At 35.9% G+C, this 17,868-nt stretch overlaps 1 protein-coding gene across 7 annotated transcripts in view; it reads left to right on the forward strand.

Annotated features, from left to right (window-relative positions):
• Positions 1–17,868, forward strand: part of TTLL7 (tubulin tyrosine ligase like 7) — a 151,550-nt gene that overhangs the window by 69,186 nt on the left and 64,496 nt on the right. For 6 of the 7 annotated variants that reach the window (XM_027536734.1, XM_027536733.1, XM_027536730.1 and 3 more), the window contains exons 8-10: positions 4,650–4,814; positions 10,554–10,712; positions 16,095–16,189. In XM_027536734.1, the coding sequence (XP_027392535.1) occupies positions 4,650–4,814; positions 10,554–10,712; positions 16,095–16,189 (419 nt within the window). The remainder of the gene's footprint in view (positions 1–4,649; positions 4,815–10,553; positions 10,713–16,094; positions 16,190–17,868) is intronic. The other variant, XM_027536732.1, reaches the window with a different exon arrangement.

A 17,868-nucleotide genomic window follows, 5' to 3' on the forward strand; every position in this document is an offset into this window, starting at 1 on the left:
AAGTGGTACTAGACACTATGATTTTATTCGTTTGTTCAGGATCTACTTTTTAAAATACCCATTGTGTATAAATACTAAATGAACAAAATTCTTCCTGTCAGAATTTTATAGTCTAGAAGAATTATATGCATAAACAAGACTGCCTCTAATTTATAGACAGCTTTGTGAAAATTAGAAAAAAATATGTATCTGCTGTTCCAGGAAGGCTGATTAGAAAAAGGCACGCCCTCTGGGTGCTGTGAGCATAAGGCTGGATTTTGAAGTATGTAAGTGTGGATAGTGGTCCTGGATAGAAGTGACTGATATGGAAATATAAATTAAAATAATATGCCATTGAGAAGTGCAGATAAAGTGTAATGGAATTGAGTGTGGGAATAGATTTTGTTCAATTTCTCACGGCAAAGGTGGTAGTTGAGCAGGTTTTGTATGAAAGGTATATTTTAGAATGTGGGAGAAAGTACATGAAACAGAGAAAGAAAATTTTATCAGGAAGTAGAGTTATTAATTTTTATTGGAAGAAAAGAGAGGGTTTTAAATTTACATTAATTATGAAGTAGAGAAATACATTGGCAGTTTTGGGGTACATTTTAAATTCTATTTAGTGGAGATTTTTATATTTTTCCATTAAGATTACCTTTGTGCAGCCATAATATATAGATAAAAGTCATGCCTGTATAGTTTTGAAGTTCTAACTATAATTTATTATCATAATTTATAGTTTGTGAGAGATAAACTATAGTTTATTCTCCACACTTATAAGTTCAGTTAACCTCTACCTCTTTTTTTGGATCTACTAATTACAGTAAAAATTACACCTAATTAAGTATTGTTTCCCATTTTTGTCAAAGGTCTGGTTATTGCTTTTCTCCAATATTATGCACATAATTAACTATACCAAGTGGTCATTTTCCAAAATTAAATAATGACTGATTATAAAGGTTACTATGTTCAATTATCTAAAAATGTTTTAGACCTGGCCAAGGAAGAATAAGGGAACTGCCAAAATTTTTACAGGAAAGGAAGATGAAAGAAAGCATCATCTCTTTAAAGGTCATAAGGTATAGATATATCCAGTCTCCAAGTAATGTTTGGACTCTGCTGCATTCTAGACATTGTGCTGGTTTTGGAAAAACAGTGACCATGTACTTTATCTTACAAAGCAACAATCTAGTGGGGAGGCAGAAAATAAGATAAGCAATTATAATGCCCGGTGATGAGTGTAGTGTTTTAAGAAACTGAGGGTACTATGGCAGTGTTAGCAGCGGCATCTAACTCAACTGGAGATGAAGGTTGGAGAGGGAGCTTATAAAGTAAATAGTGAATAGTTTAAATAGTGAGGTACTAGCTAGGCCAGAGATGGAGTGGGATGGATTATAACTCCAGGCAGAAGAGTGGCCCAGAGATGAGAAGGGAGCATGTTATATCTGCAGAGAGCAGATGTGTTCAGCATGGCTGAAGCCCAGACTAAGAAGGGCTTCCCAGGTGGTACTAGTGGTAAAGAACCTGGCTGCCAATGCAGAAGACTTAAGAGATGTGGGTTTGATCCCTGAGTCAGGAAGATCCCATGGAGGAGGGCATGGCAACCCACTCCAGTATTCTTGCCTGAAGAATCCCATGGACAGAGGAGCCTGGTAGGCTATGATTCATAAGGTTGCACAGAGTCAGACACGACTGAAGCAACTTAACACGCACGCACAGACTAAGAAAGAATGGATGTTCGTATATCAAGATGTGGAGTCCTAGAGGCCAGATCTTGATAGACCATGGCTGGGATTATAGAATTTACCCTTATAATAAAGGAAGCATTGAAAGATATTAAACAAGGGAAAGAAGGAATGAGGTTTTTGTCCTAAAAAGGTCACCTGGTCTACAGTATGGGGAATGTGAGATGGTGCTATAAATGGATGGGAGAGACTAGAGTAAGGGGGATAAGAAACTATATTCTAGTCTAACCATGTGTGAGAAAAAAGATGACATAATTTGAAGTAAAGAATAAGAACATAGGTTTCCGATATATCTATGGTAACATAGATAGCATTGATATACTGACAGGTTGAGTTGTTGGATGAGGGAATGAAGAGAGAAATTAAGGTTAAAACTCAAGAGTTTTGGCACAGACAGTTGGGTGGATGGGTGACATTCACTGTGATAGGGAGTACAGCAGCTTTTAAAGGCTTTGCAAAAAGCTGATGTGTCTGATTTGAGATGCCCGTGTAACTTCGAAATGGATCTATACATTTGGCATTTGGATATACAATTGGCATTTGGATATACAATTTAGGTCTGATGTTCAGATGAGAGAGCTGAGCAATAGGCATAATTTGGGGCTTGTCAGGTCATAGATTATAATTAAAATAGTTGGTATGGGTAAGACTGGATTATATAAATAGAAGGCAGATAGTCAGGTTTTGAGAGGAAAGAGGAAGGGAACAGAGGGGAAAAGGTAAGACTTAGAAGCTCATTTGGATGATAAAGTGGTTTATTCCAGTTTCTTAAGTTGTATGTATATAATTTGCTTAAGTACACTGGGTTAGGAAGTTGTATTGAAGATTGAGAGTCAGGAGATGTGGCCTCTAGGTTTTACTTTGCCAAGTACTGTCGAGTCACATGGTCTCCTGGCTTCGGTTCTCATATGTATGAAAAAGTATATTCTCTTGTATAAACCTCAGTGTTCCTCATATATCTCTAAAATTTCATGATTGAATTCCTACATGAAGGTATGAAAAATTTAAAGAATGAAATACAAAACTTTATCTAAAATGAGGTCACTTTATGTAAAAGATAAGTTTAAGAAAAAAAGGAGGAAAAAGGAAACCAAAATGCTCCCATTTCGTTGTTTTGGGCAGCAGACTGCTGCATATTTTTTTCCCTCTTCATATTTCTAATTTTTTAAATAGTGTATATTTTATGCATTTTGTCTTAAGTAAGAATTAAATATTGATAAACTGCATATAAGGAGATCATATAAGAAAATTTCAGAAATTGAAATTAATGAACTTTCATTTTTTTTGCTACCAATGTATCAGTCCACCAATCCTTGTAAAACTTTGTAATCCCAATTAATTATTTTGAGCCTATACATTGAAAAATAGGATAGCGAATGTAGGTTGCTATTGATTCATAGCTGCCATCACTTCTCCTTGTGACAAATGTCCAACTGACAATTAACTGTTTAGATGGGGATTTTTTGTCAAGGTAGATGTGAAATTGTGGAATTTCCAATCCCACTTACAAAGATAATGTTTTAAGAAAAATGCAGTTTCATTTCTCTTTCACTAGGATAGCTAAAATTTTTATTATTGCTGTTAGTATTCTGCCAAATGGAGAGCTCCTTAAAAATTATTTTCCAAACAAAAAAATGATTTCTAGTTTGGAAACTAGGAAATGTTACAGTTTGATTAGTTTCCTTTTCCTTTAAATCAAACACTTAAAATTAGACAAGCTTGAGATTTATGCACTTTCTTTTAAATATCACTTAAAGCTTTTCCTGATTGTAATGAAAGCAAGGACTGTGTCTGTCTTGTTCATCCTTGTGTCCACAGTGCCCAGCATACATTCCTCCCAGTAGTGGATGTTCCTAAAATTTTGTTCAATGAATGAAAAAAAGATTCTTAATTACTTGTGGGCATATGGATTAGTAAATAACTTGTAGCTCATATGAGCAGTTCTATATATTTGCTTCAAAGATTTCAGTACTATAGACTTAAGTAACTGTAGTAAAAATAAAATATGATCTTAATATCATTGGTTATTAACAAATCAAAATAATAATCATAGATCATTGGTTATTAACAAATGAAACTAATAATCATATGCTTGAAGTATATATTAGTTGTGATGCAACATAGTTTCTAAAGTGGTCTCTGGGAGAAGGATCATGAGTGAGTGTTTATGATAGATTGACATGGAGCCATTAAATTATGAAAAGTTTTAAATTTTGAGTTCTTTTTCAAGTTTATTTGAGGATAACAGTGTCAACAAACATAAGACTATAAGGAGAGTAAGACCTAAGAGCGCCAATATGTAGCACTGTAAATTTACTGTTAGTCATTTAGATGTGTACAGCATTGTGTGCTGTTTCTGCTGCTGACTCTAAGTGCACTCTGTCGTGTTAACAAGGTACAGTGATCTCCCAGTCAGGATGGGAGAGCAGAGGTTGTGGTTGGTATACAGTTCTCAGTTTCTGCTAGTTACTTAACTTTCACTGTAAACATTTTGTTTGAAAAGATCCAGAATGCTGTCTCAGAAAATTCTTTTCCCAAAACAAATTAGGATGAAAATTTTGAAAAACATGAAAAGAAACCAACTAAGAAAAGCAAACTTCAGAGTTAGAGCACTTTTCTTGCTTAGCAATATATAGTTTTGCACTTTGATTTAATCAGCCTACATATCATTGTTATTTTCATACTTCTAGGATAGATATATTTTTAATAACATACAGAGTAACTTTGTAGATGACTATATTCGTAATCCTTTTTAGAAAAACGTGCCATTGCATTTTATTTGAAAATTATATAATCATGAAATTAGCAATCTGTATATTTTAAACTTTAAAATTGTCTTTTCTCCTTGGATACTTTCTTTTCTGTGAAACCTCGTGGTTCTAGAGTTTCATAGGTGATAACAACTTTGGTTCTTACTTGTTACAGACCCAGTTATACATGCATCTGACAAACTACTCTGTGAACAAGCATAATGAACATTTTGAAAGGGATGAAACTGAAAACAAAGGCAGCAAACGTTCCATCAAATGGTTTACAGAATTCCTACAAGCAAATCAGCATGATGTTGCTAAGTTTTGGAGTGATATTTCAGTAAGATTGTACCATTTTATAATTTTAATTGTCTCTCTCTCCTCATATTACCTGAAAGGATCATCAACCATTTTAAGTAAAGAACCGATTATATTAGATTGGGCAGATGTAGTGTATTTTAATGAAGAAAGTGAAGTGTGTCATAAGTAGATAAATAGTACTAATAGATAAGTAGTACTTTTACTGCTCATGATTGGAAAGGAAATTTTAAGTGGAGGCCAAAGCATAAGTTGGGCTTCCCTGGTAGCTCAGCTGGTAAAGAATCTGCCTGCAATACAGGAAACCCTGGCTCTATTCCTGGATTGGGAAGATCTGCTGGAGAAGCGATAGGCTACCTACTCCAGTATTCTTGGTCTTGCCTGGTGGCTGCAATGAGGAAGACCCTGGGTTTGATCCCTGGTTTGGGATGATGCCCTGGAGAAGGGAATGGCTACCCACTCCTATATTATGGCCTGGAGAATTCCATGGACAGAGGAGCCTGGCAGCCTACAGTCCATGGGGTCCCAAAGGGTTGGCACAACTGAGCAACTTTCACTTTCCAGAGCATAAGTCAAGGCATGGAGGTATGAGAATAGTTAAAAGAGGTCCAGATTGGCACATATTGTATTTGTGGGAGATTCATGAGGACTTAGGATAATATATGTGAAGACTAAGTTTTAGTTCTGAAAAGCAAGGCTTAACTTGGTAGACATTATGGATTCATTCAGTTTTTAAGGGAAGAGAGTAATAATGCCAAAGGCCATGACTTTAAAAGATAAATCTGAGAATGAGTGCTAGATGGGCTAGAGTGAAGACCAAGAGTAGATAGAAGAGGGCACTTGAGAGTAGCTCAAGTGAAAAGGATGGTCTGAATTGAAAGAGGTGACAATGAGGTGGACCTTAGAGATGACCTGAATGTTCAGAATGGGGAGGTGGGATAGAAGTATTCAGAGATTCCTCTGTAGTTCTAAGGAATAATTATAAGACAAATGGGTGTGGCATTATTTGAAATAGAATAGAAAGAAATCTATTGTGAGAAGAAGATGTAGAGCTTAGTTTTGCAGATGAGAGAAAAGTTCTCTCTATATATTTATTTGTTCATTTATTCAGTAAACATTTGCTGAAGCTGTACTATAAGCCTGTCTGTGGCTGTTAATTTGAAGATACACAAGATACAACTCCAAGCCTTAAGAGTCTGGTAGGAAAAACCTGCAAATAAATTGTTAATGAAATGCAGTGTATCAAGTACAAAAATATAGGCATACATTGGATTTGTGGGGATATAGATTAAGATCACATATAGTAGCCTGTATATTATAGAGGGTATAGATGGAGTATAGTGTAGATGGAGATAGGAAGAGGACTTCCTGGAGGAATTAACACCTGAATCAAGTTTTTAAAAGTCCACTAGGCTATGATGGATTTTACTTTAGATACATTGAACTTGAAATTCTCTCTCAGGTAGAAAAGCAGACAGTTAACAGTGTATGTATGGGGTGAAATTCATAACTAAAGCCATGGCAGGGGATGCAATTCCAAATGGTAATGGTTGAGAGAGAAAAGGAAACACATATGAGAAGATAACCTTTATGAGAAGGAAACACATATGAGAAGATAAAAACAGACCCTTTTATTAATCTTAACAGAAATATTAAAGTTATAGTTAGAGGAGTATGTCTACTGAAAATACTTAATGTGATGAGGGCTATACAATTCGATGTTGCTTTCCTTCTGGGACAAATGAAATATATTTATATAAAGGTATCATGGAAAATGGACATGGAAATTCACTGTTGGTTGAACTCAGTTCTCTTGAGAAAATCAGAGAAAAAGTCAGCATCATTATAGTTCTTCCTTTTCTGGATGTTTTGTTGGTTGTTTCTTTCTAAATCTTTTCTGTGTCACAGAATGTAAACCCAAAGGTCCTTAGGTGTCAGACAGGTAAAAAGGCGTGAAGTAATCTGGATAGAAGAAAATAGGGATGCTTAGAACAGTGGTAATTTGAAGAGTATGTGAGGTCTAAGGGAGACAGACACTACTTAGCACCGGCTTATTGGTGCCTTGTGGCATTTTGGGCCACAATTCTCCTAATTCGTCAGTAGCTACCATAAGTCTCCTGACTTATAAATGTTGGCAGCAGATTCAAATTTTTTAGAAATTTAGCGGTGCCTTCAAATTTTGAAGTTTGTCACTTGGATTTGGTCAAATTCTTACCAATTTGTTAACTTTTTATTGTATCTTCCCGAGAGACTAAATACATCCAAACAAGAAATTTGATTCCAACAGTGCTGTTTGTTTGTCTGTGTATTTTATAGGCCAGTTTTTTTGAAATTCCAAAAATATTCTCATAGTGATAGTTTACTATCCTGTGGGTCAGAAGCATCAAATGGCTGAAATTTGTAATTTTGGAAAATAACTCATTGGTGGTAAATCCTACTTTGTGATACCTGGATGATTTAGTGAATGGGTTGTTTGATGATTAGCTCAGAGACCCAAGTTTTAGACACGCTCTGGTATTCTTTTTTCTTTACTAAATTCTTCACTTTGATTCTTCAGGGAAGTCTTTGTGAAAAGGTGGAACCTGTTGGGTTGTCTTGGTGAGGAATATACAGAGAGTCAATCAGAGAGAAAAATGATTCCCATCAGCTTTACAGACATTGGTTTTAAGTGTTACTTTCCCCACATAATTGAATTAGGAGTACAACTAATACTAATGAGTATGGAAATTAACTTTTCAGTTAGAGTCTAGAATATAATTTTCAGATATGACCTGAACATAGTAATTGTGCTCTGACCCATTTCATGATCTTTTCTATAAATGGATAAATTTTGCCTATATTAGTTACATATTATCTTATAAATAACCAATTAATAAATAATAGACTGATAGCTTCTAAGTACTTTCCTACAATTATCCTGTCAAACTGACTGTATTTATGTAATTATTTTAAAATTTCCCTTCTTTATTAAGAATTGCATATACCTACAGATATCTTCTTAAGATCAATCAATGGGATAATATAAAAAGAATGACAAGAGAAAGTGGAGAGGGCAATTGTGCAGTAAATTTTTATCTTAATAGTTTACAAATTTCATGAATTTAACTTAGAACTTTTTTCAATGACCACTTTATTGATGATAATTTTTCTAAGAAGTAGCTGTCTGTATATGAAAACTAACATTCATCAATACTCTCTATGTGTGCTTTTGTGCTGGTCAAGAATAAATAAGAAATCAAGAGAAAATCAGGCCATAAAGGTTAAAAATGACTAAAACCATTCATAAAATCATCCTTACTGAATGCTTTTTATATACTTTAGGTAAAAATAAAAAAAAATCATCAATACTGGAAATTCTTAGAAGCATTAGTAGAATTTGTGTTTGATTATGTCATTCCTGACTTCACATATACATGCAATCTTGTCTTTACATTCTTGAAAATATGTTGTTTTTTATGTAGAAAAAAACACAGATTTGCAATTCAGAGTCTAAGTATTCATCCCCACCTCCTCACCCCCAGCATGTCTTATTTCACATAAGACAATTATTAGCCAAAGTTTTAACTTTTTTCCCTAGTCAAGTAGTTTCAATAATATCTCAAAATTTATGTAAAGTAGTCTTTTCTCTTTTATCTCCATATCTGTGGTGCTATTAATACCATGAATTTGTTATTTTCAATAAAATTTCTGAGAACAGCCTTACAGGGCATCTCTGATAGACCCAAATAGTCTGTGTTGGGATTCTGAGTAACAGTGAAATTAACTTTGTCTTCCATTTTTTATGTCATATAATCAGTGCTGCTTCTCCAGGCAGTGGAATATTTGTGACTAACCAGACATATGAAGTGGAGTTCTAGAAGAATGAAGGATACACATAGCAATAGTAATTAAGTTGCTTACCCCTCTTGAAGATTTACTCTGTTCTAGGCACTATGGAGAAGGGGACAACAGAGGATGAGATGGTTGGATGGCATCACTGACTCAATGGACATGAGTTTGGGTTGACTCCAGGAGTTGGTGATGGAAAGGGAGGCCTGGCGTGCTGTGGTTCATGGGGTTGCAAAGAGTCGGACATGACTGAGCGACTGAACTGAACTGAACTGAGGCACTATGCTAAGCATTTCACATGGAGTCTCATTTTTTCTTCCATCAGTCTTTTAAAAGCAGGTATTATTACTATTATTGCCAGTTTACATTTGGGAAGAATGAGACTCACAAAGTTTAAGCAACATGACTGGGGTTGCACATCCAGCAAGTAGAAAAGCCTGGAATAACCCAGAAAGTCTGACTTTGGAGCCAGATTCTTAATTGCCATACAATATTGCCTATATTGAATAGTTCAGTTCAGTTGCTCAGTCATGTCCGTCTCTTTGTGACCCCATGGACTGCAACATGCCAGGACTCCCTGTCCATCACCAACTCCTGGAGTTTACTCAAGCTCATGTCCATTGAGTCGGTGAGGCCATCCAACCATCTCACCCTCTGTCGTCCCCTTCTCCTCCCACCTTCAGTCTTTCCCAGCATCAGGGTCTTTTCAAATGAGTCAGTTCTTCACACCAGGTGGCCAAAGTATTGGAGTTTCAGCTTCAACATCAGTCCTTCTGATGAATATTCAGGACTGATTTCCTTTAGGATGGACTGGTTGGATCTCCTTGCTGTCCACGGGACTCTGAAGAGTCTTCTCCAACACCACAGTTCAAAAGCATCAATTCTTCAGCGCTCAGCTTTCTTTATAGTCCAACTCTCACATCCATACATGACTACTGGAAAAACCATAGCTTTGACTAGATGACCTTTGTTGGCAAAGTAATGTCTCTGCTTTTTAATATGCTGTCTACCTGTAGAGAGGCGCTTAAAAAGAATATATTCTAAGCAAAAACCAGGGGGACAGCTTTTATGCAATCCATAGCTTGTTCTCAGACTTCAGTAAACCAACTTTTTCTTTTATTAGCATTAGTAACTCACCCTAGTCATGTTATGTGTCCTCACAGAAAATGTTGATTGTTCGTTGATTGGCATTACTCTGATCTCAGATAAACATTTTGAACTACAAAATCATCACTGCATGGAGAAACCCACCTCTGCCAAATTTTGTCCTCTTGGCCTTTCAGCCTTTCTCTGAATGGAGATTCTATAATGTTGTTTGTGAAATAGTTATTCTCCTTGGAATTTTTTTTTCCCTCCCATCCCCTCCCCTTTTGTATGGGTTTCTGAGAAGGTGCACTTATGATCCTAGCTTACCTATTTAACAAATTCAAGCCAGATTCATAAACTTTTATTTTGTTTGTTCACAAATGATTTTCAGCATTTACTAAATGCCAGGCACTATTGTAAGGACTGGGAATGGGGTTGTAAATAATACAAAGACTCTGTTCTAAAAAAAAAGAAAAAAGATCAGCTGGGCCTATGCTGTGTAGTGACACAGTAAGGAATAATGTTTGGGTGCCTACTTTTGACTCAGGTGTTAGGGAAAGACTCTCTGAATATCAGGGAGCCAGACATTGAATTACTGAGAGAAGAGTGTTCCAGGGAGAGGGATCAGCTAGTGCCAGAAGCCTAGAGAAGGAGAGCATGCCTGTACCACAGTGGGCAGGGCGTGAGTTGGGTGAAATACAGTCTGAGCAACAGTAGGGATAAGATAATGATAGTTTCGTGAACCTGGCCTGGATGCTACTTCATAAATCCAGGCCTTGTTTCCATGTATATAAATGAGACAATAAGAAATAAAGCTTTTCATTTTTTTTTATCACAATCCTTATAGGAATTGGTGGTGAAGACTCTGATTGTAGCAGAACCTCACGTCCTACATGCCTATCGAATGTGCAGACCTGGTCAACCTCCAGGAAGTGAAAGTGTCTGCTTTGAAGTCCTGGGATTTGATATTTTGTTGGATAGAAAACTAAAGCCATGGCTTCTGGAGGTAAAGTGTTTCTTTAAGAAGAAAGAGAAATGAGTACTGTTATTTCATTCATTGAGAATAAAGAGGCCTGAGTGGAGTCTGTTGGAGGAAGAGAATGAGAATTCAAGGAATACATTTGCTAGAGTGGATCAATGTGTTTGATCTTGCTTTTCCCAAATCAGCATTGGGTGAATTTCTAGGCTGGGCATTTTGCATATATGCATGGATTTGCTGTTACTGATTTGAGGTCTACTTTCTCTACTGTTTTCTCAGCCTCACAGATCTACCACCTCATGACTTCAGGATGTTGTGTTTCTTCTGTGTGGGTACTTGGGCTGCTGGACTGTAGCTCCTGGGCTTCAGTGCCCCTCCCCTTCAAACTCTCCTAGAGGAGAGAGGCTCCAGTTAGCTCATTAATCTTAGTTAATACCTAACACACTGGGTAACATGAATTATTCAAGACCATATTATGTGCCTAGGGCTCCCCTCATGTCTAGCTTGTCAGCTGTGCTTTTGGATTGGTTTTCTGCCAGTCTTTGTGGTTAGAGTCATCATTATTTTTCTTCCATTATAAAAGGTCACTTAACATTTAGAAAATACAGAATAATATATAGGAAAAATAAAAATGATCTGTTTAAGATTTTTTTACCTTTCTTTTCTGTCATGTTTTTATTATATATAGAAGAAACCTAAGAAGTCATGTGGTCCTAGAGTACCCCAACCAGTACACCTGGTTCTGATCATTAAGCTCCATTGTCACAGATCGCAGGGCCACAAAATACTGTGTTTAGGAAAATAGCAGCTATCTAAACACTTAGTATGGAGAAGGCAATGGCACCCCACTCCAGTACTCTTGCCTGGAAAATCCCATGGGCGGAGGAGCCTGGTAGGCTGCAGTCCATGGGGTCGCTAAGAGTCAGATTGGACTGAGTGACTTCACTTTCACTTTTCACTTTCCTGCATTGGAGAAGAAAATGGCAGCCCACTCCAGTGTTCTTGCCTGGAGAATCCCAGGGACGGGGGAGCCTGGTGGGCTGCCGTCTGTGGGGTTGCACAGAGTCGGACATGACTGAAGCGACTTAGCAGCAGCAGCAGCAGCAGCAGCAGCAGCAGCAAACAGTATACTAGATTGCTTATATTTTAAGGACTATATTATTATAGAAGATATCATCATCAACTACCTTTAAGTTGATTACTTTTTTTTTTGTTAATGATTTGGAAATTAGAAGTTACATCTGTAATACCAAGGTTTTGGAAAGCAAATTGAATGAGTGATAGATGAAATCAAGACATTCAAAATATATTTTTAGGAAAGAACACTTCCAGTTTGAGGGCTCCTGCTTTCATGTGTGTGTTTGTTGAATCTACTGTGAACAAATAATGTGTATTATATTGCTAATCAAATACAATTCTGTCAGGTATTCAAATTATGCTCCTGGCTTGGATCCTAGAAATAAGATAAATGTGAAGAACTTTATGTATCCTTTTACTTCCTCCGTTCCTTGAATGTGAAAGCACTTGACTCTGAACAGTGGCCCTTCCTCTTAGTCCTGACATTTTCTTCTTTATTGATACCATTTTCTTATCTTACTTTCCTTTCCTGTTCTTTGTTGTTCAGTTGCTCAGTTGTATCCTACTCTTTGTGACCCCATGGACTGCAGCACACCAGGCTTCCCTGTCCCTTACCACCTCCTGGAGTTTGCTCAGATTCATGTCCATTGAGTTGGTGATGCTGTCTAACCATTTCACCCTCTGCTACCCCCTTCTCCTTTTGCCTTCAATCTTTCTTCCCAGCATCAGGGTCTTTTGCAGTGAGTCAGCTCTTTGCATCAGGTGGCCAAAGTGTTGGAGTTTCAACTTCCACATCAGCCCTTCCAATAAATATTCAGTGTTGATTTCCTTTAGGATTGACTGGTTTGATCTTCTTGCCGTCCAAGGGACTCTCAAGATCTTCTCCAGCATTACTATTTGAAAGTATCAATTCCTGTTCTTACCTGTATTTTTTTTTGCCCTATACTTGTCTTTTAGCTTTGATGGGGTGGGAAAGAAGTGAAGGCACGTGCGTGAAATAGAACTGAAATGATAATAAGAAATAATGATTTTATACGTATTTTATTCACCTAATTTTAAAAGCATTTGCCTAACTGAAGCTGACTGTTGCTTGGTTAGATCAGAATTGACTGAATGGTTGAATTATGTATTTTTTAAAAGCTCAAAAATACATTGTTTGCATTCATATTTCTTCATACTTTATTTCCTCCATAACTTCCTGATCAACAAACCACTTAAAAAAAAACACCACCACAGTAACTTATTTTAACTTTATATTCATTGTTTCATCATTTTCAAATCAATCATAGCCCTTTAAAAAAACACCACAATAATAGGCAGCTGTGGGTACTGAACATGTATTATATCAAAACAGTTGAAAGAATCTGAGATCATAGTAGTGCGAATATACATTGTTAAAAACCTTTTGGCGCCATCAAGTGGAAGAAGGCAGAGGATGCCTCTGAGCACGTGATAACTTTTAGTTAACTTCATTAATCGCAGGCGATGATTCATAGTGGCAAATTACAGAGATTTTCAATCATAGAAAACATTTTTAGGGAAAAACATGGAAATTAAGTGGAGTATAAATATACTTCTACTATGTTAAGTATCCTTAATTTGCAAATCATTGCACCAGATGGTGGAGATAAAAGAAAAATAAGAGAATACTTGTCCTGTTTTTGTAGGGGACTCAGTTATGTGTTTTATAATAGTAATTGCAAGTATAAGTAGGAAACAGGAAGCAGAACAATGATTAATCTCTCTGTATACATGTGTATATTTGTGTGTTAAAAAAAAGTCTTTGCCAAGGAGTGAACACCTGGTCAGAGTACTTAAGGCTGTAGAAAGTGGGGAGGGGCCAGGGATTAGGAGAGTTGAGGTTGAGGCTGGGGTTAAGTTATAGGCCAGAGGCAACAGCACTAATTTAGGAGCCCAGAAACTATTATGGAAACTTTCATCTGTGCATGAAATGATTGTGCTTATCTTGATAATAAAACTATGATTTGGACAGTTAATAAATATATTAATTTAATTTAATTCTTTCTATTGATTTTCCTTTTGTGTGCATTTACAAGCTGCTGTGCTTTAAGACTCTAACACTTGTGAGCTTTGTCTCTTTTACAACTATGTTAGGAAATGAGAACAAAGAAGTCATCACATAGTAGAAGTTTGGCTGGATGGAGCCATAATTTTTGGCATTTCTTCTGTCCGCCATTTGTGGTTTTTCTTTTCTTTTCTTTTTTTCCTTTAAATTTCTCATAAAACTTAAAATCCAAAATGTTAATTAAGTTTTTCTACCTTTCCATATATTAGTTTATTTAGTATGTAGGCATATTTCTTCAGAGACCAGTTTCTTTCAAATGATAGTTGAGTGAAGAATCTGAAATAGATAAGAGAGAGGATTGTGATTGTATTGTATCAAGACCTCCCTTCCATCCTGGTGGAGGGATATGCCTGGCAGAATTCCAGGCTGCAAGTTTGAAATGAAATACTAAGATTTTCTATGCAGATAGATAACATTTCAGTGAACCACTTAATCATCAATTCCTAAATGTCTGTTTTATTTTAATAATCCTGTTATATCTAGCAGCAGAACTGTCTTTGTTTTATAAGTTATAGAGATGGAATGCCTGAAACTTTTTTTATATATAAAATATATTACTCTATCCTTTCTCTGCACTTGTAAGAGGAAATGCGTGAAACTTTGAAGTAGTAGAATAAACTCCCTCTCTCAAAATTCCCTGGAATAAATGCATGTTCTTGCAATTACCAAGTTATACTCTTCCCCTTGAGACTACATCACAAAGATAGAAATAGGTTCATCACCTTTTAAATCAGAAATCAGCAAGGACATAGTACAGTAAGGCACATCTCTATTGAAGAAATTAGTTTACCGTATCTCTACGCAAGGAATAACATGTAGCCATCAAAATGATGGCTTACAAGATTTATATGACACACCGTTCAGGGAAAACCTTGGTTATAAAATATTTAGTATAGAGATATATTTGGAAGGTAAAATGAATATGATGAATATGTGTAGCAAATATCTGGAACACCATTTATCAGATGGTTAACAGTACGCTAGATGTTGGGATTGCAGATGATCTCTCTATTGTCCTTTTGGACTTTTGTTTCTAATTTTTCTGCAGCGATCTTGTGCCACATTTCTGATTAGAAGCACTTATATTCCTGGATGATTTAACTATAATGTGGTATTTCTTTAAGCTGCCAGTTGTAAAAAAAAAAATGCTATCAGTTACCTTGTCTCTTGTGGTGCTGGATTTGTATAAGATGACCCTCTTCTATGAGTAGCAGCATGCATGTTTTTTGAGATAGCCTGTGGAATTAGTTGGTGGTCAAGAAGCTAACCTGTAGTTTTGAACTCAATAGTGTCCTCATCAATTGAGTTAATAGAATTAGTAATTTCCTTAAATATCTGCTATCCCAATTGCATTTTCATAACATCAGCAATAACAACAAAACCCAACAACAGCAAAGAAAAAACGAAAACTCTAGCTCTTAAAGTTGTAGCATATTATAAACTACATTTCTGGGTGTGTATAAATATATAAAGTATATATAGTTGCTTGTTATTTTTCTTCTTAATGAAACTTTGGAAATGATGGAGTAAAGTAGAACAGCCACAAATGGCTCATTGATTTCCACGAATCCTTAAACAGTTAGAAAAGCTAATACAGGTTAGTCTTCAGATACCTTTAATGGTATCCTCCAAGTAACTTCAGTGAAATGAAGTAAAATGAAAATTGATGAATTATTGTCTGACCCAGGTAGAAAGAGAGAAAATTTATTTTTTAGGCAGCAATGGATGATCCATCCAGAAGATCTGAAAGCAGTGAAAAGAGGGCACTGATAATTTCAACATGCAAAATAGATATATGAATATAATTATTACTATATTGGTAACATGCATGTTATTTTTTGTTCCGTGTTATTATTCTTCTTATTATTACTGGTCGTCCAAACTTTTTGTCAGGATGACTCACTTTAACTTTCTAAATTTAATACCTGGAATGCATGGGGTGATAATTTGGAGAGAGTGGACTGGAGAGAGAGCAGATAATGCTGACTGAAAAATCCTGAGCTAAGACAGCAGCGGGAAGGAGCAGTGATGACAGTCAATTCCTTGCAAGTCCTTGACTTAAATTAAGGTGGTGGGGAATGCAGGTGTGGCGGTGGTGACTGGACCATCGACTGTGTAGAGCTTTGAGATTTATTGTAGAGTCCTTTTACTGGTTGGGGATCCCACATTGGGTTAAAAAAATTTTTACTGAATATAGATTGATCTGCCAACATTTGGATATTCATTGTTTTCTTTGTTAATTTCAGATCAATCGGGCTCCGAGCTTTGGCACTGATCAGAAAATAGACTATGATGTGAAAAAGGGAGTGCTGCTAAATGCCCTGAAGCTACTAAATATTAGGTAAATAGTTTCCTCTGTGTTTTGGAATTTTTTCACATGTTTGGTGTAGAACAGTCATTTGTAAATAAAATTGGCTTATAATTTTAGTATTTTATATTTTGAGTTTCTTGATTCTGTTCTTTAAACCCACTTAATTTTCTTCTTTTTAAATATCTTTTCCTCTCCTCCTGAACTCTACTTCCCCTTCCCCCTGTATGATTTGAACCTATAATAAATATGCTTAAATTTCATTATTGGTATAATTATTTAATACAGAGTATTGAGGTGGAATTGGAGCATACCTTAGGGAACCTTCTAGAAGTTTCCTTACTTCATAAGAAGAAACTAAAGCATAAAGGTCACTCAGAAAGTAAAGAAAACTAAAAAAATGCATTTCCTACCTTTCTGTCCAGAGGTCTTCCTAGTATATCAGGCTGCTAGGGTAAACGGATAAGAGAAGCAGTTAAGTGAGCTTAACTTTTCCCATTGAAAAGAATAGACAAGATTTCCTTCTTTTTAAAGGCTGAATAATATTCCATTGTACCACATTTTTTTATCCATTCATCCATTGATGAACATAGGTTGCTTCCTAGTCTTGGTTGTTGTGAATAATGCTGCAATGAACATGGGAGTGTGAGTATCACTCTAAATCCTGATTTCAACTTCTTTGGATATATACACAAAATTGGGATTGGTGGATCAATGGAATATTATTGGACTGGCTGCCATTTACATGATCATGATAATCAAATATGTGAAATGTTACTATATGGGAAGCTGTTATCTTATTATGAGAGAAACTTGTTAGAAGTTTAGCTGAATTGTTTAATGAAATAGTGAGCTGTCTGCTAGTATAAGTGTTTAAATAACTTCTAGGACCTCTTGAGGTCACTTAAGCTCAGGAATTTTGTGATCTCAATTGATTCTAATTGTTATTTCAAGAACTCTCTAAGAGCTGTGGGATGCCTCCAAGCAATTTATTTACTTGAAATATTTTCAAACATTTAGTAAATGCCTGATTGAGAAGTAGATTCATATGAAAGACATTATTAAAAAGAGATTGAGATATAGCTTGCTCAGAAATTTTCATATGACACCTTCTTTTGTGTGATCAGAGAATGATTTGCCTAAATTCTAATATTTCAGTTATTCTAAAGGAAATGAATAGGGAGGAAAGAGATATAGAATGGGAAATTTTTATTTCACTTATTCAAGTTGTATCAGGTATTTTAGATTATTTAAGCAACAGGCCAATACATTTTTTTGGCATACATATTGTTTAAGTAGTCCTGTTAAATGTATGACTTAAATTCTTAGTCTCCTCTTCAAGTTTAAGGACTTCTCATTTCTCTCCTCGTCTGTTTTATTGATTCCCTGGCTTCAGCACTGACTTTCACCCCATCTTGTGGTTTCCATTCTGTTGCTCTCCAAGTCATTTAAAAAGTGTTTATTGAGTGCCTACTGCTATAGGAGTAAATGCTGGGAGCTCAAAGTCTCCCATGATTCCTAGGTTTCTGGCTTGGATGAGTTGTTTGACAGTATGTCTTTTATTTAGATAAAGGTTTTAGGCAAGAAACAGACTTAGAAGTGATGGGGGAAGTAGAAATTAAGAGATAATTCAGTTTTAAACATGCTGATTTTGAAGTGCCTTAAGACACTCAGGCATAATTGTCAAGTGGGAGATTTGATATACAAGGTCC

This window comes from Bos indicus x Bos taurus, chromosome 3 (genome assembly GCF_003369695.1).
Source record: "Bos indicus x Bos taurus breed Angus x Brahman F1 hybrid chromosome 3, Bos_hybrid_MaternalHap_v2.0, whole genome shotgun sequence".
In the NCBI taxonomy this organism is placed as follows: Eukaryota; Metazoa; Chordata; class Mammalia; order Artiodactyla; family Bovidae; genus Bos; species Bos indicus x Bos taurus.